Below are 27,273 nucleotides of genomic sequence, written 5' to 3'. Positions count from 1 at the left end.
AGTTGACTCTTGGCCTGCCGATTTTTTTAATTTCAATTTTTTCTGTTTGTAAGATTGTTTCGCTGGCGCCATAGCTCGAGCATTTCAGCGTTTTGTTTCCCTTGTATTGGGTGTGTGAGGGTTGTGGGTGTTATTATAGCTTCCCAGGAAAGGGAGTGTTTCAGTACGCTCAACCAAGTTAAGCGCTGGCGTTCATAAATATTTATGAATGAATGTGTGCAACGGTGAGCGACTGAACGGGTGAATGGATAGGATGCTTTTGAGCCGGCTGCGAGAAAATGGGCTGTGAAGACCGGCTGCGGCTAATTTATTTCCGTAAAGGAATTTACTTTCTTTTTTTCTGTACTAGCCTCTTTTTGCTTCCACCATGGCTTAGGGGTGAAAAAAACGGCCAAGCGAGAGCAGGCTGGACTCTGGGACTAGCCTCCGCTGGGCGGGGACGCGCCCCCGGTGGGAGGGAGGAAGAGGCGGTCCTCCAGGGCAGCAGGGCGGGGCCAGAGCTCAGAGGGCGGGGCCAGAGGGCCTCTGGGGGTGGGGTCGTAGGCCGGAGGGCGGGGCCATAGGTGTGAGTCAGAGGGCGGGGTAGCAGGAGATTCCAGGAGGGAGGAGCCGCACGCAAGACTGCCGAAGAGCGCTAGTAGGGCGGGGCCGCAGGCCGGGAGGGCTGGCTTCGAGGAAGGACTGGTGGGAGGGACTCACGCCCGGGTGGGGGGCTGCAGCTTCCTGAGGTGAGGCGGGGCCTCGGCGCTGGGGGCGGGGCTTCGGGTGCGCGCGGTCTGGGCGGGCCCGGCGCGCCGTGGCGCCGGGACACAATGGCCTGAGCGGTCGGCGGAGCTCGAGCGGCTTCCGGTTCGCCGAGCCGCGGGGCCGCCCAGCTCTCCGAGCCCTCGGCCGCACGGCGCGTCGGCGTCGGGCCATGTACTCGGGGAACCGCAGCGGCGGCCAGGGTTACTGGGAGGACGGGGCGGGCGCCGAGGGCGCAGCGCCGGCGGGCACGCGGAGCCCCGCGCCTCTCTTCAGCCCCGCGGCGTACGAGCGCCTGGCGCTGCTGCTCGGCGGCCTCGCGCTGCTGGGCGTCGGCGGCAACCTGCTGGTGCTGCTGCTCTACTCCAAGTTCCCGCGGCTGCGCACGCCCACCCACCTCCTCCTGGTCAACCTCAGCCTGGGCGACCTGCTGGCGTCCCTCTTCGGAGTCACTTTCACCTTCGCGTCGTGCCTGCGGAACGGCTGGGTGTGGGACGCCGTGGGCTGCGCGTGGGACGGGTTTAGCGGCAGCCTCTTCGGTGAGTCGCCCGGGACGCGTCCTCCTCGCCTCTCAACTTTCCCTGGGTACATCAGCCCTGGGCCCCCGCCCTCCCCGGGATCCTCACCCACAACTCCGGGTCTCTCTCCTGCCGGAGAACTCTCCCTTCCTTCGGGTCTCCATCCCCAACCCGCTGTTGTCCTTCTCCCCGGATTCCTCCCGTCCAGCCTGTCTTCATCCCCGACTCCCTCTTTCCCTCCTGCCGGGGCTCATTATTTCTCTCCTAGCCAGTCATCCATCAACCCCAGCTCTCCATGCCTCCGCAGCAGTTCCCAAAGTCTCCCCGCTGCTGGCCACCTATGTCCTCTCATCTCTTGTTTTTACTTCCTGCTGTAGCTCAACAGGGCCTTTGCACAGGGGGAAAGAAACGAGGGTCTGTAGAGTCAAGAGATGCAAGAAAAAAGTCAACTTCCTGAAAAGTGGAGGAGGGGGACAAGGAGAGATTTAATTCATCTGTGGAGAATCCTAAATAACGATGTGTTCTACCCGCCTCCACTCGTTAGCACTTATATACCGTTGAACGCTTCCTAGGGAGTGAGACTGTATGATATTTTTTATTGTATTTTTCTCTACATAGGTTCTGTCACACCAGAGGTTACACATGGGTCAGAGAAGTACAATTCACTCGTGTGAATAAATAATTAGCTGGGCAGCCAGTACTTTAATTAAAGTAGAACTTGTTGATTTTTTGAAAATACATATTCAGGATTGGCAGATTGGAGGTTGACTAACCCTGTATTCTAAGCCTGGGAAGGGCGTGCATATGTGTGTGTGTGTGTCCTAAGAATTTTGTTTGTACAAAGATTTAAAATAGAAATGGGTACTTCTTAAGTCTTAAAGTCCCCTTTTTCAAACCCTGAAACGCGTTGATAATTTACTATTGCCTTTATCTTGGCAGATCTTAAAGAAAAACATCTATGTAAGATCATGGATACTATTTGCCAACTTATGTTTGACAAACCCAAATCTTGTGGTATTTGTCATGGCTCCTTTTTTTAAGTTTAAAAACAAAATTTGGGAGTTATGATTTTATTTCACCGATAGTTCTGATGCCTTCTTATTCTCTTTCCCCTAATAAACGTTAAGGATTTCCTTTATACAGTGATATTGAACCCTGAGGAGGGGCTGTGAGAGGATGTGAGTGGTAATATAGGCTGGCTGTGCGATATTCTCTTTTAATTGAAAATGTCTGTTGGGAGGGTTTTTTACGCAGATTAATCTTTAAAGGAGGTGATATGTCACAGGCCTACCGTGTAGAAGCCCTGCAGTAGGCGACAGGTGTTTGTTCGCAGACATTGAAGTGTCCCTTTCCTTCTCCACCCCTCATGAAGTACTTTTCTGTGCTGGGGTGGTGTTCAGTGTCTCCATCTGGGAGTGAGAAAACAAGAATGGGTTGAGTTTTTTCTTGCAAGGGTCTGCAGCACCACCCTGTTTCTTCCTTGCTTGCTCTGCCAGCCCTCACCTTGTTGGGGGGTGAGGGGAAGTCCCTTTTACTCAAGAGCATTTGTTAGAGCTTTGAATCACATCATTTATTCCCATTCCCTGGGGTAGATCTTCTGGGTTAGAGGATTGGAAGTTAACTCCTGGAGTGAGGTTACTGCGGGACTTACAACATGCTTAGCAAAGGTAATTTCTTTTCCTGGAATATGCTTCTTAGGTAGGGAAAGGGAAGGACTTCCCTTTCTCCATCCTCAAGCCAATTCTGAGTATTGAAGTAGAGGAAATTTTGAAATGCTGGAAGTCGCTAGCTGCTTGCTCCAGAGCTTTGGTGAAGCTGCACCACTGGTCTGATGGCACAAGGTGGACCCTATGGCTATCTCATGTCCCAAGTCATTCCGTCTCCCAGGCTGCCAGTTTCCCTATCTTTGTTATACGCTATTGAGCTTACTGTGCTTAAGGTCACCCATCCCATTTGCTTTTTTTTTTTTTTTGGAGACTCCTTTGACATCTGTAGGTTAGAAAGCATCTCCACTGAGTGCTTCTAACCGACTCCCCTCTTACTGCCACCTTCAGCCTTGTTGTACACCTAGAGGAAGTACGTACGTGCTTACACTTTAGATATCCTCATAGGTTCTTTGTTACTCTTTATTCCCTGCTAGAAGTGAAAGTGAGTAATTCAGCGATTCTTACATGTGTATGCACAAGAGGATCAGTCAAGTGCTTCCTTCTGGGCTCTCTCTCATCCTGGCATCTCCGAGAAGGCTAAAAATAAGTAGAATCCCTGATAATCTTGGTCAGAGGTTCCCACCAGCTGGGCCTGTTAGGATCACTGTTTCAGTTAAAGTGACACTGACACGTCAGGCCAGTGACCTAGTAAAGCTCATCCAAATTCCAGTTGAATGGCTCATCTTATGAATATCAGAATACTCATTCTCTTACTTGTATCTGCATCTAGATGTCAGCACATTTAATGGTAGTGAAAAGTAGAGAAGCCAAAGAATCCTTACTGCTCTTGTGCATGATGAGCAATGAAAAGACTGGCAGCGGGCTGTGTAAGTGTGCTAGCCTGCAGATTTCCAGGTGAGTACGTCCAAGGGAAACAGCCTCCAGCCATACCTAGTGTCATGTATGACCAGCATTGCGGTGGAAGGGAACAGAAGAATCTTTTTTCATTACTTCTTTAGAAATGAAAATAACATGCTTAGAAAGATATTCATGGCTACAGAGTCTGGTGAAAGGCAAATATTTCCTTACTTAGATGTTAAGAATAGATATTATTTATGTCAAAATGGTTTAATACAGGAAACCAGGAACCTTTTTTTAACTTAAACATATACTTTGATACAGAAAATTTTGTAAAACTATTTCTTTTGTATACTTATGTGTTTTTAAATTCCAGTTATTGAATTAATTCTTCTGTGAAATCTGAGTGTCTCGTGTATCTACTGCAAGATCCTTAGGGTAGTTAGGGATGCAAAAAACCTTCTATGCAGCTGTTCTGGGATTACTTAACAGACTTTCCTGGCCACAGAATCTTTCCCACTGTGTTGGCATGATCACAATACATAGTGTGTTTCCATAAACACAGTAAAGCTACATATTTCTTTTAATCTAAGCTCACAGTATTGTTCAAATTTTATATTAAAAAAAATCAAATAATTATATAATATTAATAGCTTTTTATTTTGGGGGATATTGTATCTATTCCTCACAATAGTATTGCTTGACTTTGGGGTTAGATATATGAAATGTCTTTGGTTCCTTTTCAAGAACTTAGAAGAACTATTGGAAAGCATTTAATGAATTGCTTTGGATAAAGGTTTGTATCCACGTTAGTAAGTTAGGCTCTAGTGGATTGGAATTGCTGTTGCATGAAATTGCTTTTATATTATTTACAATTGTGTTCTTTTCTTGAATTTTCTTCTTTCAGAGAAGAGTTCCAGTCACAAATGCATATGTGATGCATGGTAACATTTACCGCTAAGGTGAAATGCAGAAATGAAAAGGACACATCCATATGGGTATTCTCAGATATGATTACATGCCCTTTAATGTGTTTTCCATGCTACTGACTTTTTTTTTAATGTTTAAAAATTGTAACTGTTAAACAGCTTAGGACTTACAAACTCAGTGTTTCTGAATGAGCATCACAAGTAGAGATTTTATTACAGCATAAATACCTCAGAGGAACCTTCGACCTAGATCCATACGGAGTTCTTTCATCAGCTGTGAGTGACCTGAACAGTCAGCTCCTAGGATGGCAGACAAGCTTCCCACAGAGTTTGATGTGGTTATAATAGGAACAGGTTTGCCCGAGTCCATCTTGGCAGCTGCATGTTCAAGAAGTGGACAGAGAGTTCTGCATGTTGACTCAAGAAGTTACTACGGAGGGAATTGGGCGAGTTTCAGCTTTACAGGTTTGCTGTCCTGGCTGAAGGACTGTCAACAGGACCATGATGGTGAGGAAGGCATGCCTGCTACATGGCAAGACCTGATCCATGAAACAGAAGAAGCCATCGCAATTTGCAAGAAGGATGAGACTATTCAGCACACAGAAGTCTTCTGCTATGCCAGTCAAGATGTGGGGGACAGCATGCAAGAGGCCAATGCTCTGCAGAAAAGTCCCTTGACAGAGGCATCTGCTACCCTGGCTGACTCTCTGGATTCTGCAGACTTGCCCAAAGAAGGGCACTCGGCATCCTTTACAAGCTATGAAGCACCTTCTAGACATACAGAGAGAAGTGATAGAGAGCTTTTGCCACCCCAGGCTGATACAGAGGAGTCACTGGAGAAAGAAAAGTGCTATGGAGATGAAGCTGGTACCCACACAGTTTCAGATGGAGATAAAGAGGAACACAAACTTGTAGAAGACAACACTGAACAACCAAAGAGAAACAGGATTACTTACCCTCAAATGGTTAAGGAGAGCCGGAGATTTAATATTGACTTGGTATCAAAGCTGCTGTATTCTCAAGGATCACTGATTGATCTTCTGATCAAATCAAATGTTAGTCGTTATGCAGAATTTAAGAATGTCACTAGGATCCTTGCATTTCGGGAAGGGAAGGTAGAACAGGTGCCTTGTTCCAGAGCAGATGTCTTTAATAGTAAAGAGCTTACTATGGTTGAAAAGAGAATGCTAATGAAATTTCTTACATTCTGTTTAGACTATGAACAACATTCTGATGAATACCAAGATTTCAAACAATGTTCATTTTCTGAGTACTTAAAAACTAAAAAATTAACGCCCAACCTCCAACATTTCATACTACACTCAATTGCAATGACATCAGAATCATCCTGTACTACATTAGATGGCCTTAAAGCAACAAAAAACTTCCTTCAGTGTCTTGGACGGTTTGGCAACACTCCCTTTATATTTCCTTTATATGGCCAAGGAGAAATTCCCCAGTGTTTCTGCAGGATGTGTGCAGTTTTTGGTGGTATCTATTGTCTTCGCCATAAAGTACAATGCCTTGTAGTTGACAAAGACTCTGGAAGATGTACAGGAGTCATAGACCACTTTGGCCAGAGAATAAGTGCCAGCTACTTTATTGTGGAGGACAGTTACCTTTCTAAGAAAACATGTTCAGATGTGCAATATAAGCAGATATCGAGGGCTGTGCTCATCACAGATCAGTCCATCCTGAAGACAGATTCAGACCAGCAGATTTCCATTTTGATAGTGCCTCCACTAGAGCCAGTAACCAGTTCCGTTCGGGTCATGGAATTATGTTCATCGACCATGACATGCATGAAGGGCAGCTATCTGGTCCACCTGACCTGTGTCTCCTCCAAAACAGCCAGAGAAGACTTAGAACCAGTGGTGAAGCAGTTATTCATTCCTTTTACAGAAGCAGAAGCAGACAGAGAAGAAGTCAGAAAACCAAGACTCTTGTGGGCTCTTTATTTTAATATGAGAGATTCCTCAGGAGTGAGCCGAAGCTCATACCATGGCTTACCTTCCAATGTGTATGTCTGCTCTGGGCCTGACTGTGGCCTGGGGAACGAGCACGCAGTCAAGCAAGCGGAAACACTGTTCCAGGAGATCTTTCCCAGCGAGGAGTTCTGCCCACCTCCACCAAATCCAGAAGACATTATCTTTGAGGCTGAGGGTTAGCAGACACTCTTGGAGTCAGTAATACACTCACTGCTAAGCTAGACACCGTGAGGGCAGCAAGACTTTGCAAAGCCCAAAACACCTTCGAAAAGACAAAAAAACAGACTGGAAATGCCTTCATCCTGGCCTCAAAATATTGTCATTTGAGAGATAGCCGCCATCTGAATAACAGCAGAAGCTGTGTAAGAAACGCTGATCACAGGTCTTCAGCGCTGAGACGCTGGGTGTTAGCTCTGCTAACCTGTCAACAGCTGACTTGTTGGTGACTCAGCTTTTTGGTTTCAGAATTGGCTTCAGGAATTCAGAATCTTTGAATGTCATTGGCTTTTGGGTCCCACATTAGCACCTTTGCTTACCTTAAGCTAATATCGTACTTGCTCCTGTGTTTAGGTTTTATGTATGGTTGTCCACACAAAGGACTGTTCTAGCTACTGCTGTTGCTACCACCTCAGATGCATAGAGGAACACATAAATCATAAACTGTGAGTTTTTTATATATTATGTGAACACACAGAGCTGGTAGTAGGAATAGCAGCTAATACAAGTGCCATGTGACAACATGACTGTCTTTCAGAAGCTTAGCTGTGCATGATCCTGTGTCTTGGGGTTAATACTTCCATGTGAATTCACCTGCTTGACCTTTGGAACTAAGGCACAGGGAGACTCCCCTAGCCTTCTACTTTACAAAATTAGTAGTCCAAGAAGCTTATATTTAAGAGATACATTGCAGGCTGCGTACGGTGGCCTCCCATCTTCAGGAGGCTGAGCCAGGAGGATTGCTGTAAAGTCTAGACCAACCTGGACTACAGTGTTGAGATTCATTTCAAAGCAAACGTGCCCCCCCCCCCCCAGAAGTACATTATAATGAAAACCAAAGGGACAGTGTTTATTCAGAAATTTTCTATAGAGCTGCCAGTAACACTTAAAAAAAACCCCAACTCAGGCTAACATAAATTAATAAATTACCCTAGAAAAGGGTACTTTAGGATAGGTGTTTAGAATTTTCCAGAAAGGAATTAAATTCCCTAGGAAGAATAGTGGTGCATCTTAATGTGGGATTATAGATGGCTTTAAACTTGTAGCTAGAGCTCCCCATCCAAGCCTCTCAGGGTGAAACGTGCCACCTGGTTGGCAGTACTACATTAATAAGCATCGGGAGCTGACAGAGGGCATGACTTCTACATGTCTGCTATGTAGAGAATAGAGAATTTTCCCTCCAGAACCACCTGCCATACCCCAGCAGTGAAAGCCTTCTGTCCTGTGAGACGGTGTCCAACGCGCTAGTAGACTAAAGTATGTTCTGAATACTCCCTTACTACTCTTCAGTGAGGAAAGCAAGGCAAGACATTTCAGTGAAAGGCCGCGTGCTAAGAGTAGAAAGCCATCAGTTGGTCTTAGTGTTGGTTTTCTAATATAGTAAAATGATAATATTGGGTAGATCTTAAGGTTTAAATCTAGCAGAACAACTGAAATCCCAGAAATGATCTAAAAACAGCAACTAAAACAGGTAAAATGGAAGTGAGAGTGCTTCACACCTACTTTATTATAAAGTTTGTCAGAACCACAGACTATTTGAGAGACATTAAAAAAACAGCATAGTGGCAAAAGATAAACAAGTTACAAAAGACAGTTAAATGTAATGGAAATAAAAATTAGATTAGGCCAAAGCAGATTTTTTTTTAATTTTTTAAATAATAAGGAAGAGAATATTACTTTAAATAATTACAAAACAATAAGTTGGAAGTGAGACAAACCAATAAAATATTTAAAAGTATAAGGGGCATTATCTAATTTTCTAACAAGTTAGAATGGGTTTATTGGAAGTTTTCAGGTATTTAAGAAATAAAATCATAAATGCTGATTTTTACCAATTACATTCTAAGGTAGGTGAAAGCTGTAGAGTAAAATGCTGGCCAAAGAGATAGCAAACAAACAGTTGCTTACAGTAATTCAGGGTTAGAGGGCTTGTGTCCAATAGAGTAGCCGTACATCAGCCTGAACAGAACACGTGATAAGAACCCTTAATATTAACTGCACTAACTAGGAACTTACATTTAGTTTCATTATGTTTGCTAATGATTCTGTGGGCTTTTCATAATATGATAAGCAACTACTTAAAATTTAACTCAGATTTATATTGGGAAAGCATTTCTCAAACAGAAATAAAAGGCTTTGTTACTATTTTTATCTGTATATGGCTAAAAAAAAAATTGTCACTGGAATAAAAATGCAAAGTAAAGACGCAGAAAGAAATCAATACAAATATATTTTATTTCCATGGCTTTATAACTTACTAAACCTCTATTATCACTAACTATACTACAAACAGAAGATAATTTCACAAGTTTCAAATACATAGTTTTTGAAATCTCATTTTTAGAGTCCCAACAGTGATGGAATTTTAAAAAGCATTGCTGTTAAGATATATATATATGAGCATCTTAAAATGGTATGTAGCTATATTAAAGATACTTAACTAGAAGATTTAATGAAGAAGCTAAAATTTAAAATATGAGTATGCTCCCATGAGCGACAGTTTGTGATGAAGGAAGGGAGCCCTTGCATTTATTACTAGTTGTGTGATCTCAAGGCAGTCACTTTTCGCTTCCCTTCACCATCTATAAAATAGAAATAATAACAGTTATTGTGAAGATTTCATTAGATAATGCATAAGAAGCCATATCGAAAGTAGTGCTGGCATATGACATTTCTATATAAGTGGTACTTATTACAATATAATTTGTGATGCCAAGCTTATGCTTTCTGTAATTTGAGAGAATTCTGATAAATTATCCAGAAAAGTAAGCAGGGAAAGACATCTTTAGTTTTAGAGTAGAAAATAAAGGGTTTTGCCTTTCAAGCCCTTATGGCATGATAACATGCAACCTATCAAAATGTTCTGTGGTGCTGAGTTCAAGAAAGACTGATCAGCTACCTGGAAAGAAGTACTTAGAAGATGCTCATAGGAATCTGAATCAGTGTGGAAATAGGTGCTAGGTCCTCTTTTCATCCAATAATGCAGATTATTTGTTTATGAAACTGTTAAGCAAAAGAGTAGTAAGACTACAATTTTTACCCCTGTAATGGTGCCAGGGAATGTTCTGGCAGTGAACACTGACAAGGTACATCAAGTAAAATTAAAATGAAAAGGATATATATGCAAAACAAGGAGAGAAGGAGGAATAAAAAAGCTGTTTCTATTGCATTCGTCTAATTTATTTATTTAGTTTAGTTTAGTTTTTTAAGACAGGCTTTCTCTGTATGGCCCTGGATGTCCTGGAACTCGCTTTGTAGACCAGGCTAACCTTTGAACTCAGAGATCTGTCTGCCTTTGCCTCCCGAGTACTGGGATTAAAGGTATACACTACCACCGCCTGGCTTATTTTTTTATTTTATTTTTTTTTTAAGTGGGTGTAAATTGTTTAGGCTTTCTATTCTTCTTGCACAGAATATAAAGTGATAGGTTGCAAATGAGAAAAAAGTAAAAAATAAATTCTTTGATCTGCGAATTAATGTGCATTAAAATAGAGATTAAAGCAGTGTTGACTGAGTTCCTACTAGTAAATGGATTTTTAAATCTGCATGAATCTTCATCATGTATTTGTGATCATTTTGAAGAACTACTTAGGAAATTAATCAGACCTCTATAATTGATATTTTTGACATTTTGAGTAGCACATGCCCAGGAAAATACTCAGAATGAACAAATGAATAAATAAAGCTACTTCTAAAAATATGTTTTAGCAATTACATTTATACATATTTTTAAAAAGCCTGCTGACTAAGTAATAGATAAATTTTGGTGTATTGCTAGTGCTATGTAAGCTTACAGAGTTAAATGACATATATAAGATTATGTGTAAACATGTTTGAGAATCAAAAAGATGTTAGTTTACACAAGAAATTATTACGTGCTGGTTACATTTGTGAAAAAAGTTAGATCTCTACACTGGAATGTAATTGCAGGCTAATATTTTATCTCTTTGTTTCTGTAAAACATTAATGTGTATAATAACAATAAAAGATTACTTGGTGAAGTGGTTTCTTAATTGATGAAAAGAATGTTGATTTTTTTTGAAACATGTAAATTCTCCTTTAAATTTAAAGAAAAAAAAATGCCTTTCTAACTGTTAAAAGGTGATGTCCAAATATGTGTGGCTGAAAGTATTTGCAGGACTTTGTAAGAAGAAACTTTTAGTGGAGATGGAGTTTTATCTTTGTGTCTTTTCTCAGTTGTCTGACTTTAAGAAATAATCATGAAAATAGTAGGTACATTCCAGTTCATCGGTGTGAAGATCTTCTGTGGCCCGGAATGATGGCACATACCTGTAATACCAAAGCTTGGGAGACTGAGGTAGGGGAATTGCTGTTAAGTTTGAGGCCAGCCTGGGCTGTGTAATGAACCTTCCTGGGCTATGTAGACATTCTGTCTCAGGAGATAGAGGTCTCAGGAGATAGAGAATGAGAATTACATAGCAATCCACATATAAAGTCCTACGCTGCTTTGCAGACTTAAGTCTGAGAGCCATGGAGGTAAAGTCAGTTCACAAGTGTATCCACTGAGCAGTTGCAGGGAGTCCATTGCCAAGGGTACACCTAGGGATGTGGACACAGGCCAGTGCTCTCTTCACCCCACCTGAGTGATGCAAACTGATTTAACTAAACAAACATCAGCTAAACACCTGTCATGATTTTGAGTTGGCATCAGTAACTTTAGGGGTTAAAAATATGCAAGCAAATAGGACATGTTCTTTACTTGAGAAGCCTGCTGGAATTCTTTTTCTAAGGTAAGGTGGCCTTCCCATTAACAAGCATTTGTGACATTTCTTCCCATCACCCTTGTCCTTAATCTGAAAACCAAAAACAACCTTCCACTTTTGATACATGACATTTTTTTTCTAATACTATTTTGTAAGCTTTACTTTTTAGATTGACAGTTTGTAAGAACATTCAAACATCTTTTTGTTTTGTTTTCATGGCATTTCTTTTAAGAGGGTAACAGGTTTGAGCTGCATAGTTGGAAACAGGCTGCTTAAAGCTAAAAGCTGGGTCACTCAACGATTGCTGAAATCTGTTCCATCTAACATTGAGCAGCTTGCCTGGAAAAGAAGTACAAGAGACTGAGCCCACAGCATGAGGTCATGAGTGTTGAGGGAGGTGGGAGTGTAAACAACCAATGAGGGAGGAGGCAGAGTATGAAGAGTTAAAAGTATCAGAAAAGAATGCTCTGCTTAGGGTCAGTTTTATTTGCCTTTCTGGTGGCTCTAGTGGGCTTGTCAGCAGGTCACTCGCCCACATAACCATCTTGCCAGTATTTTTGACTGTTACTATTTTTGTTTTTGTTTATTTGAGACAAGACTTCATATATCCAGGCCGCCTCTGAACTTGCCATGAGCTTAGATTTCAAATGAAGAACTTCGGATCCTCCTGCCTCTGCTGAGATTGCAGGTGTGTGCCACTATACCTAATTTGGGGGTGCTGGAAGTTATACCCAAGCTGTCATGCATGCTAGACAAGCATTCTCCCAATTGAGCCACGTCCCTAGCCTCCTTTATTAACCTTTATTAAAAGGAGGTACTGTTTCCTTCTTTTTAACCAATGAAAGAATACATTCATGTTTTAACAGGGGGAGCAATATCTCCAGCTTTGTAAGATGTGCCCATGCATGTCCTGAGCGACTAAATTTGACTGTCTCATGGATACCGGGACAGCAATTGACTATAGTGTGCATAGGGCATTGAGTAGTTTCTTCAGGGTACCACTATAAAGCAAGGAAGGGCAGGTGTATATCTACTTCACATTGAGTCCTGAGATCTAAGTCATGTGCCTGGACCCCTAGTTAGTATTTAGATGCAGCAGCATCTCTTAGGATGCTGTGGTGCTACCTGCCCTGTATCTGAACAGAGTGGACTGTTCCACATGCATGTGCAAAAACATAAGTCACGACCTGAGGAGCGACGGTTCTGAGAACTTCACTTTCTAACATTCTATAAAGTAAAATTTGTGCAGGTCAAGCAGACTGATTGGGGTTGAGATGATGGGGAAGTTAATTATGCTTACATGTGAAGTGGCTTTATCCTGGTATTGCTGTCAAGAGATTTATAGAAATTATTCCTGCTGTTGTCCTGTGAATTTAGCATTTACTGTTGTTAAACATATATTTAATCCTCTGTACACTTCCTTACAACTACTTGCAGAGGCATGCCCACAAGAGGAAGAATGGCAAGGAGTGTGATTGACAAGGTGTCAGGAAGGTAGGTGTTCGCAGTTCAGTCAGAAGGGCATAGCTTTTCCAAGCTTTTTGTAGTTTATAGGACATAATCCTTAGAGACATCCACATGGGAGGTTTTCTACCAGGATATTCCTTGGTTTTGGCTTTTTGAAGCAGGGTCTTAAAGCCTAAGCTGACCTCCACCTTGCTGTGCAGCTAAGGATAATCTTGAACTTGTGACCCTCCACCTCCCAAGTTCTGAGGTTATATGTATGTTTGTCCCGCTTCATTTATTTTTGCTGTATGTCATATAAATAGAGCCCCCCCAGTACTCTATTTTTTGGGATAGACTTGTTCCTTTGTTCATCTCATATTTACTAATATTGCTGAGTTAGGATATTCTTGTATGTTAGCGTCATTATACTTATTATAGTTGAACCTTTTGAATAAATCTCAAACCTTATACATCATAAGGAAGAATTGTCACAGAATGTCTTGCTAAAGATCCAAAGATCTTGCTTTTAGGCAGTTATTAAGTATGAATTTTCCTATTTTAGAATTAGCCTAGAATGAACCAGTAAGACCATTTCAAAATGGTACAAGTTTTCAATTTAAGATGAAAATTATATTCCATTAATATTTTTATTAGTTTTCTATTATTAGAGCACTGGTTCTCAAACCAAGACATCTACCCTCCAGGAGGCATTAGGGAGACTTTGTGGTCAAAATGGGGAAGGGGACAATACCAGCAGTGGTAAGACTGAGATAGAGGTATTGCCCTCATGAGATGCTCAAGGCAGCTCACTCTCCACAGGGAGTTACTCAGCACAGACATCAGTGCTGCCAAGACTGAGGCATCTGGCAGGTGAACATTCTGAGTGTTCACTAGGAACTTCATTTCTCTGCCCCATGTCTGCCTGTTTGCCTTGGGATTTCTAACTAGGTTATATGCTTTTTGTACTATATCGTTATGTACAGGAATCTAGTACTTTGATTGTCTGCTTCCTACATGACGCTGCTTGTACTCACCCATCTCTCTTCTATTACAAGTCAATAGTGGCTTTCTTCTGGAGATTCAGGATCATGCAAACAATACAGAGAATCAGTTAACAGTCTCCATTTTTAAAAATTGTCTGATATGAATGAGAAATTTCATGGACTTTTCAAAACATTTCCTAGAAATAGAATAATTCCAAGACAACTAGAAATAAAGACTTTTTCATATGCCCCAGAAAAACCACCCCAAAACTAATAGAAAAATTGCATATTTCAAAATGTTCTTTGAAAAGGGTATTGTGTGAAGGTTCTCATTACACGCATCTGACAGGTTCCTGTGAGTTTAGAGGCGCCAACAGAACAACTAAAGCTGCCCACAATGGAACTGCACTTACTTTGGCACTCCACCAGTGGTTCACCAGATGTTGAGACAGGCCACAAATTGGCTGCGAATAGAAGATGTTACCGCAGGACATGCCTAATTATGATGGAGTACTTATTGTTAACACAGAAACCCTTGAGAAGACGGTGCCACATCAGGATGCAGAGATTCTGATACAACCAGCACTCAGTAAGCAGTAGTTAGCCCAGTTCCTGGGCTAAATTTTAGGAGTATGGATGATAACTAACATTGAGCACTTAATGCTTCCCAGGCACTCCTGTAAGTTCTTGATATCTTTTGTTTAATCTTCCTTAGCCACCTAGGGTAGGTGCTTTTATTGGCCTCATTTTGCAGAAAAGAAAACACGTTGAAGGCATGGAATTTGATGAACATCACACAGCTGGTGAGTAGTAAGGAGGCAGAAATGCCTTCAAGCTCTGCCCATCTGATACCATTAACTCATGTACTGTGACTGAAAGATGCCTCTGTCTTCAGAGAGGTGTCAGATGTAGTCAGGGGCAAAAGGAACTACACACATTCCAGGAACTGTTCATGTCTCCTCCCTATACTAATTACCCTTTAAAAGTCACTCCAGTGATAAAACACTAGTGTTTCCACGTGGGAATAAGACAGCTGTTCATTAACTCCCAGAGTCGCCAAAAGGTAGGTAGTGCAGCTTGAGGTCTATTGGGGCCAGCACTGACACACAGCTACTATGTTATATTGAATGAATATAACGGGCTGTACAAATGACTGGGAAACACAGACATAGCTCAGTGAAATCACAGGAAAGTTACTTGTGGGAGATCTGGGAATGCTTCACTAATGAGAAGGTGTTTGCCCTGGACCTCAGGGATACAAAGGATTTACATGGGATGATAGGGATAGCCTTCCCTGTCCGAAGCATGGTAGAAATGAAGTCCTTGCTTGACTTGACTTGGAGCTCCCACTCTTCTATTAGTTCTGGACTGTTGAGATTCCTAAGTATATATATTTTTTTCCTTTGTAAGCTTGTGAAAGCTCAAAGATTTGAGGCAACTATGGCCAGTACCTTTATAACTGCTCCAGAGTGGGTTCACACTGAACCCAGCCTGCCCTAATGATGTTATTTCAGAGCCAGACTATGTTAAGCTCCTTAATTTTTTTTTTTCTTCCTGTAAGGGCACTGCCCAGATAAAGGAACATAGTGGTGCCATTGCTCTACTGCAGGTGGCGAGGACTGTGGTGAAACAATTCAAGGGCTTGAATAGAAAAATAGGGTATGGAGATGGTTGGGGCAGATGGTACAGTCAAAGGTCTGTAGTGCATTCTGGTGTAGGGGTTTCACGGAAAGATTCTGTACCCTTGTGTGTTTGCCTAATGAATGGGCCTGTGGTAGAAAACCTGGAAAAGGATTACACTAAAGACTTGACATTTATCCAAATAGTCCTGGGTCATTTGATCTGAAAGTCTGTCAAAATCACAATAGGAGCCATTTTACACTCAATTCCTGTTTTCATGGGCTAAGCATTAAGAGTCAGCATTTGAGACACCTCCTGCCAAGAAAAAGACTGTCAAGGAAAGGGCTGCTGCCCTGACCTGGAGAGCTTATGTTCATGGAAAAGGAAAGATAAATCTCCCTTGGAAGTGAAAACTTGAGTGGTTCTGGAACCAGCCTTGCTCTCACATCATGTAGATGTTTTATGCCCTTGGACAACACAATTATGAAGCTCCCTTCTTAGCCTCCATTTTTTTTGCTCTTTGTCTTCCCTCTTTTGCCAGTGGAGACTCACTAACTAGGACTTTGGAGGAATTTTTTTTTTTCCTTTTTGGAGGAAATTATTTTCTTGCCTGTCCCAAATCCCCACCCTGGTCACCAAGATGAGTTTCACCTTAAACTTTCCACAGAGCCACCTGATAAATTATTGCTTTAAGCTCTAGACGCTTTGCTCCTGTGTTTTACTTCCCAGGCCATGTATCAGTGTCTCCCTTTAACACATCCCACAGGCTTCTTATCTTCTCTCTCCATTCTCCTTTTATGATCCTGGGCAGCTTATATATTCTAGTTGATTAATTGCTTACACACACACACACATTTCTTCAGCTCTTCATTCTTAGAAAAATGGCTTGGTCCCTCAGGCTGCTTGGATTCTCTCTAGTTGAGTCATGGCATCATAATAGAAAGTCACTTAAAGTAGTTGCTACCATCTGCTGTACAATTTGGCTCTCTTGAGAGTTTTGTAAATTATAAAGTGACTAAATGGAAATATAATTAGGTACTTCTCAGATTCCCTTATGCTTTCTACTTCTTTTTGTGGTGCTAGGCACATGATAGGCAAAAACCCTACCATGGAGCTACACCTTAAAGCTTCCTTAGTATTTTTAATTTGCTCATGTGGGCTATCTCAGATTTTGTTTCGTCAGTGCCAATTTATGAATCTAGCATCCCAGAATATACTTAGAAACTAGATTCATTGCCCTAGGAAGGCACTATTCCATAAATCATAGGTAGATTTGTTTTCATGGATTTAAAAAGACCTCAAGCTTACCCTTTGATCACAGGAACTTGCTTTGGACAAATCTTTCTAGGAAAACAACCCAGAAAAAGCCCTGAATCAGCAGCCAGATGATCTGGGTTTTCATTCAAGTGGGAACCTCTGACCTCAGACTAGTCATAGGTTCAGAACATTGTCCACCTTGAGTTCACTGTCCTCTGGGAAGCAGCAATTAAGCACAGAGTGGGTTCTAATGGGGCTGTTTCTCTCTGCTACAGTTGCAGGGATTGGCAATTCCATGGAAAGGAGGAGGAAAGAGCTAAGACTGCCAACTCAAGGTCAAGGTAAAGAGTTTAAAACTGAGATGACTGTCCAAGCAAGGCTATAGAAAAGACAGAGCCAAGCTGGAAGTCAAAGGAGTCAGGGACCAATGGGAACTGGTATCAGAAGACCTAAATAGTGGGACGAGATCATGGCTAGAGAAATCATGGGGTGTCTTTCAAGCTACCCTAGGGTGTCCACACCCCATGTTTTACCAGCTGCATCAACAATTACTTATCCCTCCTTCCTTTAAAAAAAATTACCATATTTAAGGGACAAAACCACAGCAACACTAGTGAGGAGCAGTGTGAATAGGTAAAAGGAGCAGCAGCAGATGTTTGAACTGTGAGAAGAGAGCCATAGACCAACATATGAATACTGCCTGGCCGAGTGACTCTCTTCAGGAGACTCAGTGACTTCCATAAGGCAGCTTGATATTATACGCCATTACAGGCACAGAGTGGCAGTTTCTGCTTGGCAGTGAGCAACAGATCTGCTTAAGGTATCTGAAATAGTTTTATTTTAATACATTTTTTTATTTGGATGAGTTTTGCCTACGTATATGCATGCATGCCGTGTGTGTGCCTGGTCCCCTCCCAGGTAAGAAGACAGTGTCTGATCCCCTGTGAGCCACAAGGTGGGTGCTGGGAACCAAACCGGAGTCCTTTGCCACAGCGACTCTTAACCACCGAGACATCTCTTCAGCTGCTGAAATCATCTTTTCTATTTTAGCACAAGTTTTTAGCCTAGTATTTTAAACACATTTTAAAGAGTCCTTTAATGCTGTGCTTTTTTATTTTCGGAACTGGATCTTGTGTACTATCCAGAAAGATATATATTTTAGAAGAAATAGTTGAAAACGGACTCTGAGAAAGGGTGGGGAGTAGATACGATAGAGGAGATGATTCATTAGAACATTGTTTTTAAAACCCAAATGAGGTCATCCAAAAAAAAACTACTGTCATATTGGTGTTTTAGAAAACTGCCTGCCTTTATTGCTTAAATGGAAACTGATCGTTCCAACGGCTTGGAAAATACTAAGCTTACAAAATGACCTGATAAAGAAGGTAAGCACAGTGTTGAGAGATATGTAGTCAGCAATGAGCAGATTAAATCTCCTTTTTGAACAGCCCACTTCACTTGCAGAGAAATGAGGATGCTTCCCAAGCTTGAACTTTGGAAGCGAGCTGTGGGGTTTGAACCCTTGCTCAGTTTAACAGCAATGGTAACAGTACTTTCTGCCCGCGTCAGAGTGTTGAGAGAATTAAATGAAACCATACAAGAGGCTGCTCAGAACCATCCCTGACACACTCTGTTAAACAATTAACACTTTGTGAAGGGAGTGAGGAAGCTTCTCCAACAAATGGATATCGTAAATGAAGCGTCAAAGAATTGCCACCTTGCTTAAAATATCAAGCAAGTGTTTTCAAACATAGTAAATGTACCTCTATTCCTTAATGTTCAAATATGAGTAGAGGGTACTAATTGGAACTAGGACTGGATCACGTGATCCCGTTTTTTTTGTTTGTTTGTTTTTGTTTTTTGTTTTTCTCAAGGCAGTTTTCTTCAGATGGGTGCTTCATCAAAGCAGCAAGCACACCCAGCCAGGGCCCCACAGGATTTTTAATCCTAGCATAAAGCGGTCCTGCGCCTCATTCTGAGTGGTCAGATCTCCACCTCACATTGTCTAGTTTAGCGACAGATTTGCTAGGCAGACTGCAGCTTTAAGCACTGCGTGCATCCTTGATGGCAAACGGAGTGCTGACTCCGGCGGAAATTTTACGTTTCTGCAAACTGGCTTCTTTTAAAAATTTAATGGGTTTTGTCCTACTTAACCCTTTGACATAATAGGTGACACGTTTCGTTTACGTTTCTCACAGAAGGAAGAAAGCGTCTTTATGAAGCAGCCTTCATAAGGCTTGCTTTCCACTGCTGTATGCAGATAAGCAGTGCTCAGCCTCTCCTCTTCCTGGATAGGATTCGCCGGCCCCGCCCCTTCCCCCACGTGGTTAAAACGCCAGCGTCCCACTCCGCCCAGAAGTTTCTCCTACCACTTTCCATGAAATGCGTGTGTGCTACCTCGAGCGTTAGGCCCTACCACACCAGCTCTTGTAACAGATGCAAACATCTGGCCCGCGAGGTGGGCAGTACTGCTGTAAGCTTGTGTTCTGTTGGGCACGAAACTGCTTATCCGGGCTAGACGGAGATCTAGGGATATGCTACCCGGTGTGGCCATCTACTGGCCAAAGTAGGGAAAAACGTTGAAAAGCTCAAAGCTCTCTGTCCCTGTGCTTTCTGTCCAGCCTGCACCAACCTGAAGCAATTTTACTCTCAAGGGTACAAAAACACTTTATGCATTACCATTTTACCAAGTTCATTCACATTCTAAAATGAAGCACGAACACACCCTGAGATAGTATTACGTTAACTCTTGGGGTCAGATAAATAATTATGAAAGCAATCCCGGATTTAATATAGGACTACGGCCTCAAATGTATTCTTTTATTATAGAATTGGATTGTTTCATAACTTACTTTCTATATTTTATTGCCTAGCATGGTACCTAGAATGCTGTGTGTTTACTGTATGTTTGTTAGTAAATGCTATAAATGAATGCATCATCAAATTGGATTTCAAAAAAAAAAAAACTGACTCAAGCTGATTCAGAGAATTAACATTTGAATGCCTCTTGCATCTCAGATTTTTAACTTTCTGTGTGTATGGGGTATGTTTGTGTTTGCGTCTGCATGTGTGTGAGTGTGGTTGCACACGAATCAGAGGACAACCTCAGGTGTCGGTCCTTGCCTTTCTTCCACCTTTGAGACAGGGTTGCTTGCTCGCCGTTTCCTATGCCAGGCTCGCTGCCCCATAAGCTTCCAGGGATTCTCTTGTCCACACCTCCCATCTCACGGTAGGAGTGCTGGGGTTACAGGTTGTATCACTGCATCCACCTCCATGTGGGCTGTCGGGATCAGAACTCAGGTCCCGACACTTGGACACCAAGCACTTTACTTATGGATCCATCTCCCCACCCCTCAGCTTTGCCTGCTTCCTGTCCGAATTTGCATCGACCCCGTAAAGTCTTGATCCTCATCAATTCTAAACCGTCTTCCTACAGCCCATCCCAGCGTTCCAGGCAGAGTAAGCCCTGCCTCCCTTGCCTTCGACAGGTCCCAGACACAGCTGTTTCCTCCACACGAGGAGACTGCTGTCTGCAGTCATCAAAGCTGCCAGCTCGCAGCAGCTGGCGATGGGGGCATGGCGTGAGCAGCACTAGAAAGAGTTGACACTGTACAGTGCTATCTTCAGAGTCGAAGGGTTCACAGACCCTTCCAGTGGCTGCACTGAGCTTGCTTCTGAGCTCAGTTCTCTATTTCCCTTTGCATTCTTCCCTGGTGATCTGCTTCCGGCCCCTAAGGCACTACTTTCCGTGGTCACCCTTCTCCCACTTTACGGAGGCCTGCCCCTTCCTTTTCCCAATGAAAGTCTGGCTGTGGATTGTGGCCAGTGAGGAAGGAGGCAGCCGCCAGGATCATAGCACAGGATAATTTTAAATGTGGATGAAAATACAAAAGAAACTGTTAAAAATTATTGAAGGCCAGCAGGTAGATGCACTTGCTGCCAAGCCTGATTACCGTAGTTCAGAACACCAATTCCTACCTAGGCATCAGAAAGTAAATGGGAATTTTCCCTTAAAGATCTACTCAGAGGACATAGGTTGTCTTACTGTGCACACACCTAAAACTAATCCATGGACAGACTTGTCAGTCAATGGGGAGCCCAGCTGGATTGAGGCACTGTTGTATTTAGTTATAAATATTTACTATTTTTTTTAACTTCTGGTAATGCTGTTGTTAATCCTCAGTGGCTGTATAACCAAATCACCACACAGAGACTGGGTTTTTAGTTAACCTAGAACACAATGCTGGGCAATATTTACTCCCTCCTAAACCTCCAAGCCCTCAGTTTCCTAACATTTAGATTTCCCACATTTTACTTGCTTTTTGTGAAATCTTAGGTCTGGTTCATGCTTTAAGTCCTCCAAGCTCTCTCCTCCCGCTCAGCTCTCCTCACACTCTGCTCTCCTCGAGCTCCTCCTCCTTCTCGCCCCTTCCTGTTCTCTCGCTCCTCCCCTCTTTCCTGTCCTCTGGCTCCTCCCATTGCACAACATTGTATCTAGTTGCTTTATTTGTGTCCTGTTTACACAAGAGTTGAGACAGGATGCTTATAGTGAGTATCACAATGCAATATCCAGATTGAAACCAGAGAGTTGGGGGTGGGGAAATCAGCATTTGAATTAACAAGGGTACAAGGCACCAAAGACAGGTATTCTGTGCCTGTCCATCCCTTTGATGAATGGTCAAATGATAGGTCAGTGTGCACCTCACAGTGGCATGTCCCTTGTACAGGGTCTAAGTGAGGGTCTGGTGTACTTAACAAGTTCTTGGGTCGGATGTTTATGATGTTTTAGCAAACCCACGTGCTCCCGTTCCCAGCCTACCTGGGCAACGTCACTGGTGGAACCATTTAACTTTTTCAAATGCTGCATATCAGTCTGTTTCTGTGGGCAGTCCTGAGCAGGAGGTTGCCATTGGCACCTCCATGTGCAATAGGTGTGATCATCCTGCTTCTGTTTGCCCTCAAGATAGAGCCAAAAGCCGTTCTGTGAGATGGAATAACCCTTTGGGATCCCTGCGGCAGACCACAGCCAGCCACTGTATGTGGACAGCATGGCTCTGCCACCTTTCGCTTCCAAGACCTGCTGGGTCCAGGCTGTCACACCAGAGTCCTAGAGAGCTCAGTTTGCATTGGTGGAGTTTCTTTTCCCATGACAAATGCCTGCCCCATACGTCTTTCACGACCCATTTCATGTATATCTTTGTGAGGTCACCCCCGAGATGCAGCCTGCCAGGACTTGTTCTAGCTTGCTGTCGTGCCTTAGCCCTAACATACAGTGACTCCACCTCATCTTGCTCTGCCCTCTCCTGCTGCACATGAGTTAGCCTTGCTTTTACAGGAACACCTGTGCACCCAGGTGAGAAGGACCCCACACCCTTAAGTCTTAGGTCAGAGGTCCACACCCACGGTGACCCTGTTGTCTACCTTGTCTTGTGAGATGGGGTCTCTTACTGGCCTGGAGTTCACTGAGAAGGCCCTGCTGGCTAGCTTGCAAGCTTGACGAATCCATGCCCGTCTCCATGTGCCGCCACACATAGCTTTTTGTGTAGGTCCTGGGACTCATGCTCAGGTCCTCATGCTTGGGTGGCAAACACTCTGCTAACCGATCCATCTTCCCCGCCCACAGGAAATAATTTTAACTCTGAACTCACAGGCATGTTAGAGGGACTGCTATTATGTCGCCAGGGGGCTGTAGTTCAGGCCATTTTAAGTGGGTCGCCATGGAAGACCAGTTAGACTACAGCCACTGCTCATCTATCCACGTGTCCTGCCCAGGAGGATCTAAGAAAGGTGGGCCTTGCTCATGCCCCTCCCCCAGGGAGTCAGTGTCCTGACCTGTGTGCCATTCCCCATCTTTGCATTCATTGCACTTCACTACCTTGTTGAATTTCTTCCTGGACTTGCCATTGGACCTGAAGTTCTGTGCGGCACTGTTATCTATGGGATGCCGTGCCTGCTTTCTAGCACCACGATTGACATGTAGATAGACAGCAAATGGTTAATAACCGAACGAATCTGAGTTGCACGTGAACATAATCGTATGCCTGTTCATATTTACTATGCCAGCATGTAGCTGGCGTACCCCTAATAAACGAATAAGTTCATTTATTCATAAAGTTAGGTTGAGACTTGTTAGTTTACAACAGTGAAATTCTTTGCACTAAATTCTCTTGCCTGTGAAGAACTAAACCATATCCAATGTAAGCTGATGTCAAATTTAAGGTCAAGCTTTATTATTTGAAATTAGTTATAAAATTAAATACCATTATATTTAATAATAATATTTGTAAACTTCATAGAGTCAACTTTTTTTTTAACCATCAACTTATTATGTCATTAACTAGGCTTATAGATGTCTTTCTAGGAACATAATTAAAGCATATATCATTCTTGATGGAAAAAATTTAATAGACTAAAATTAGATTTCTGAAACAGAACATCTAATTTAATCTCTAGAATTCCTTACTGTAATTTAAATTGAGGTGTACCATTTGCTGTTGGTCACGGCTCTCTGAAGGGTTGTTTTCTCATGCCATATTCCAAAATCCAGACTTCTGGTCAATACTTGATAAATATTCATTTATTTGTTCAGCAGTTCTTACTAATGTCATATGTATCAGACACTGGGAAAAGTGCCAATGCTCCACCCTTACACATAGAAAGCACATGGCTCAAATGAATGTTAACTGCTGTGCTGATTCTTAAACCAGATGTCTCTCCATTCTGCACCTTTCTAATCACAGAATTTTATAATGTGAATGGATCTTCAGTGTTATGAAGGCAAAAATCCAGGACCTAGAGAAATTGTCTTACTCTCTGGAAGCTATGCAGCAAGAAAGAGAGCTGGACTGGTCCTCAGAACTCTTAGCAGGGGCCCCATTGCCTTCATGTTCCTCTTTGGAAGACGAGTCTTGTTTTCCTTCCCTGTGAGAGCTGCCCTTTGCAACATGGGTCTGTCATCCTGCATGGCACCTTCCCAGGTGCTTGTCTTCCCCATGCCTGCCCATGGGCTGTGCCATTTACTTCTGTGTTATCGTGACAAAACACTTGGTAAAACAGTAAACAGGAGAAGGATTTATTTCACTCATGGTGTTCTGAACATCATGGTGTGGAAGGTGAGGTGAAAAAGAAAAACTCCTGTCCTGACAGGGCCTCATGTCATGGCTGGCCAGAAGCAGAGCGAGGAGATGGCTCTGGCACCACCTGGCTAATTCTGCTCTTTTCTCTTTGGCAGAACTTTGTGTAGAGGCTGCATTATTTGGGACTGGGCTCATTTTCAGGGCTCATTTCAGGATTGTGCTACAATCCGCATGCTGTTATTATTCTGCATTTCCTTTTATAGCTAAACACATTCCTAATTGATTTTCCTGGGGAGCCTGGTTCGTTAGCACTCTGGCTCTCCTGCTATTTCTGGAACATCCGCTGGCTCCAGGCTCTCTGTACAGTGTTTGTGGTGGAATGTGACTTCTGCCTGCTCCATACTTTACTTTTCTCTCTTCTCTTGCAGGGTTTGTTTCCATCACCACCCTCACTGTGCTGGCCTATGAACGTTATATCCGTGTGGTACACGCCAGAGTGATCAATTTTTCCTGGGCCTGGAGGGCCATTACCTATATCTGGCTCTACTCCTTGGCATGGGCAGGAGCACCTCTCCTTGGCTGGAACAGGTACATCCTAGATGTACATGGACTGGGCTGCACTGTGGACTGGAAATCCAAGGAGGCCAACGACTCGTCCTTTGTGCTCTTCTTGTTTCTTGGCTGCCTGGTGGTGCCTGTGGGCACCATAGCCCATTGCTATGGTCACATTCTGTATTCTGTTCGAATGGTGAGTTGAAGGCTGCGGATGTCCCTCCCCAAACCATGCCCACATCCATCATTTGGTGTGAAAAGAATCAAACTCTTCCTAGATGATTAGTTTGTTACCCAGAGTTGAAGGACCTACGGGACTTACTGTCTAATAGAACTTTGCACTGTGAGTCATTCCCGGAGCATATCAATGAGGGATGACATTGCTCTCTGTACACCACCCTCTAAAGCCAAAAGAAACAAGGAAAGGACAGATGGACAGTACCAACCAATACCCTACAACACTCCCAAAGTTAAGAATTCTGAAAGGAAAAATTCCAATTTCCATAATTAGATTTATTGCAAGATCACATGAACCCACTTACCGAGACTGGTAGAGGTGTGAAGAACTTGAACACACGCTGAGCAGGTTTTATGCGGGAACCAGCCAGAAAAAGAATATGGTAACTTACGAAGGGGGCACAGCCACATGGTAACGTTAACTTCAGCCGAGTGCCACTTCCCAGCTGCTGTGTGTCTGTTGCATATATATATATATGTAGTATGTGTACATATGTATGTGTGTGTGCATGTATATGGATATATATGCATATATGACTGACCATTGACTATTTTTGGACTGAGTTACAAGCAGAGTAGATATAAGGGAAGGGGTGAAGACAAGGGAAGTGATTAAAAAAGAGATTTGACTTTAGCCTATGTTATTATCCTAGCAGAAAACTCCATGCAGATAATTTGCCTGCATTTCAAGTTGCAGGCTTCTCTCTGTAGAATGCCCAGTACAGACAGCACAAGTCCATGACCAGGGTGGAGAATTTATGAATCAGTGCTCTGAAAAAAAAAAACAAAAAACAAAACAAAACAAAAAAAAAAACAGTTTCCTCGATCATGAAGAAATTGTTTCCCTTCAACCACAAGCCTTCCTTTCAGATTGTCTTGTAGGGACTTGAAAATCTGGATGCAATAACTTTTTAAATTTTTATTAAATAAGTTAGAAGAGCATTAAAAACATTAATGGGACTTTGTGAGATGGTTCTGTGGGTAAAGCAATTGCTGTTCAAATATGAGCCCCTAAGTTCGAATCCCCAGAATCTATGTAAAGCCAGGTATAGTGTAGTAATGTGTATCTGTGATACCAGCAACTGTATAGCAAGATGGAGGCAGAGGCAGGAGAATCCCTAAAACCTTGCGGGCTAGTAGAGAGACCCCATTTTCAAACAAGTTGGATGGTGGGGACCTAGGCTAGAGGTTGCCCCTGAGCTGAGCTCCATATGTGTGCTCTGGGGTGCATATGCCATCCCTCTCCATCTCCATGTGTCTCTCCCTACACACACACACACACACACACACACACACACACACACACACACACAGTAAGATATTCTAAGGAGCTATTTAGCTCAACCACAGTAAGTTTTAACTGAGGGAACTAAATCCCAGAGAGGTAACGGTTAGGTCTAGCTACAAGATTTAGGTCATAAATCAACCTCCTGTGGTCCTGTACATTATTCTTTCCATGAAGGTGGGACAAATAATGGTGGCTGCTTGCCTGTTTAAAGAGAAAAGGGATCACTTTCAGGCCCATGCTTTCTTCACTTCCTGCAGCTTCGCTGTGTTGAAGATCTTCAGACAATTCAAGTGATCAAGGTTTTAAGATATGAGAAGAAAGTCGCCAAGATGTGCTTCTTGCTGGTCTTTGTCTTTCTCACCTGCTGGATGCCTTACATTGTGACCCGCTTCTTGGTGGTTAATGGCTATGGACACCTGGTCACTCCAACAGTGTCCATTGTTTCTTATCTCTTTGCTAAATCCAGCACTGTGTACAATCCAGTTATCTATATCTTCATGATCAGAAAGGTAAGTGCTGGAATTAAGGACTTGTTTTTACCCTGGGAAACAAGTAGAAATAGATTTTATGGGGGTTGACAATTTAGAACAATGTCAAGGATAGAACAAAACAACAAATCTAAAGAAACAAAAATGCCAAGTCAATAATTTTGTATAACCAGGTGTGACACACACCTGTAATCTCAGCTCTTGAGGGTGGGCAGAGGAAGGCAGATTTCTGTAAGTTCAAGGTCAGCCTGATATATTCCAGGACAACCAAGGCTACACAGAGAAACACTGTCTTAAACAAAACAAAACAAAACAAAACAAAACAAAACAGAATAAAACAACAACAGAAAAGTATTTTGTGTAAGTGTGCTGGGGAGATGGCTCAGAGGTTAAAGGTGCCTGCTATTCTTCTGGAGGACTAGAGTTTGCGTCCCAGCATCTGCCAGGTGTTTACAGCTGCCTGTGACTCTGCCTCTGGGGAACCATGCCCTCTCTGGCTTTTGCAGGTATCAACACATATGCGCGCTCGCGCGCGCACACGCACACACACATTGCATTCTGATTTGCAGTGTCTGGGTTCCTGATAGTCTGCATTTCTAACAAGCTCCCCAATAGTCCTGATGATTCCAGTTCCCAATAATAATAATTCCCAATAAACAATAATCCTGAAAAATACGGCGAACTGACAAAACCAACGAAGACA

General features: G+C 42.8%; 2 protein-coding genes across 3 annotated transcripts in view; both read left to right on the top strand.

The window, feature by feature from the left end:
- The first annotated feature begins 766 nt into the window (after nucleotides 1–766).
- The window catches only part of Opn3 (opsin 3), a 28,388-nt gene continuing 1,881 nt past the window's right edge, over nucleotides 767–27,273 (top strand). Inside the window, exons 1-6 of one of the 2 annotated variants that reach the window (XM_055608596.1) lie at nucleotides 12,017–12,311; nucleotides 13,061–13,117; nucleotides 14,402–14,641; nucleotides 17,205–17,270; nucleotides 24,434–24,753; nucleotides 26,340–26,591. In XM_055608596.1, coding sequence (XP_055464571.1) covers nucleotides 14,530–14,641; nucleotides 17,205–17,270; nucleotides 24,434–24,753; nucleotides 26,340–26,591 — 750 coding nt within the window. In that variant the 5' untranslated portion in view covers nucleotides 12,017–12,311; nucleotides 13,061–13,117; nucleotides 14,402–14,529. Of the gene's footprint in view, nucleotides 1,284–12,016; nucleotides 12,312–13,060; nucleotides 13,118–14,401; nucleotides 14,642–17,204; nucleotides 17,271–24,433; nucleotides 24,754–26,339; nucleotides 26,592–27,273 lie in introns of those variants that run through there. The other variant, XM_055608589.1, reaches the window with a different exon arrangement.
- Nucleotides 3,727–10,900, top strand: Chml (CHM like Rab escort protein). Its single transcript, XM_055608584.1, has 2 exons — nucleotides 3,727–3,823; nucleotides 4,674–10,900. Exon 2 carries the CDS (start codon nucleotides 5,001–5,003, stop codon nucleotides 6,861–6,863), a length of 1,863 nt encoding a protein of 620 aa, XP_055464559.1. The 5' UTR covers nucleotides 3,727–3,823; nucleotides 4,674–5,000; the 3' UTR covers nucleotides 6,864–10,900.

This window comes from Psammomys obesus, unplaced genomic scaffold (assembly GCF_907164565.1).
Source record: "Psammomys obesus unplaced genomic scaffold, mPsaObe1.curated_primary_1811, whole genome shotgun sequence".
NCBI classification, from domain to species: Eukaryota; Metazoa; Chordata; class Mammalia; order Rodentia; family Muridae; genus Psammomys; species Psammomys obesus.
Note: the sequence above shows the minus strand (reverse complement) of the source record. Positions and strands in the feature narration are given on the sequence as shown.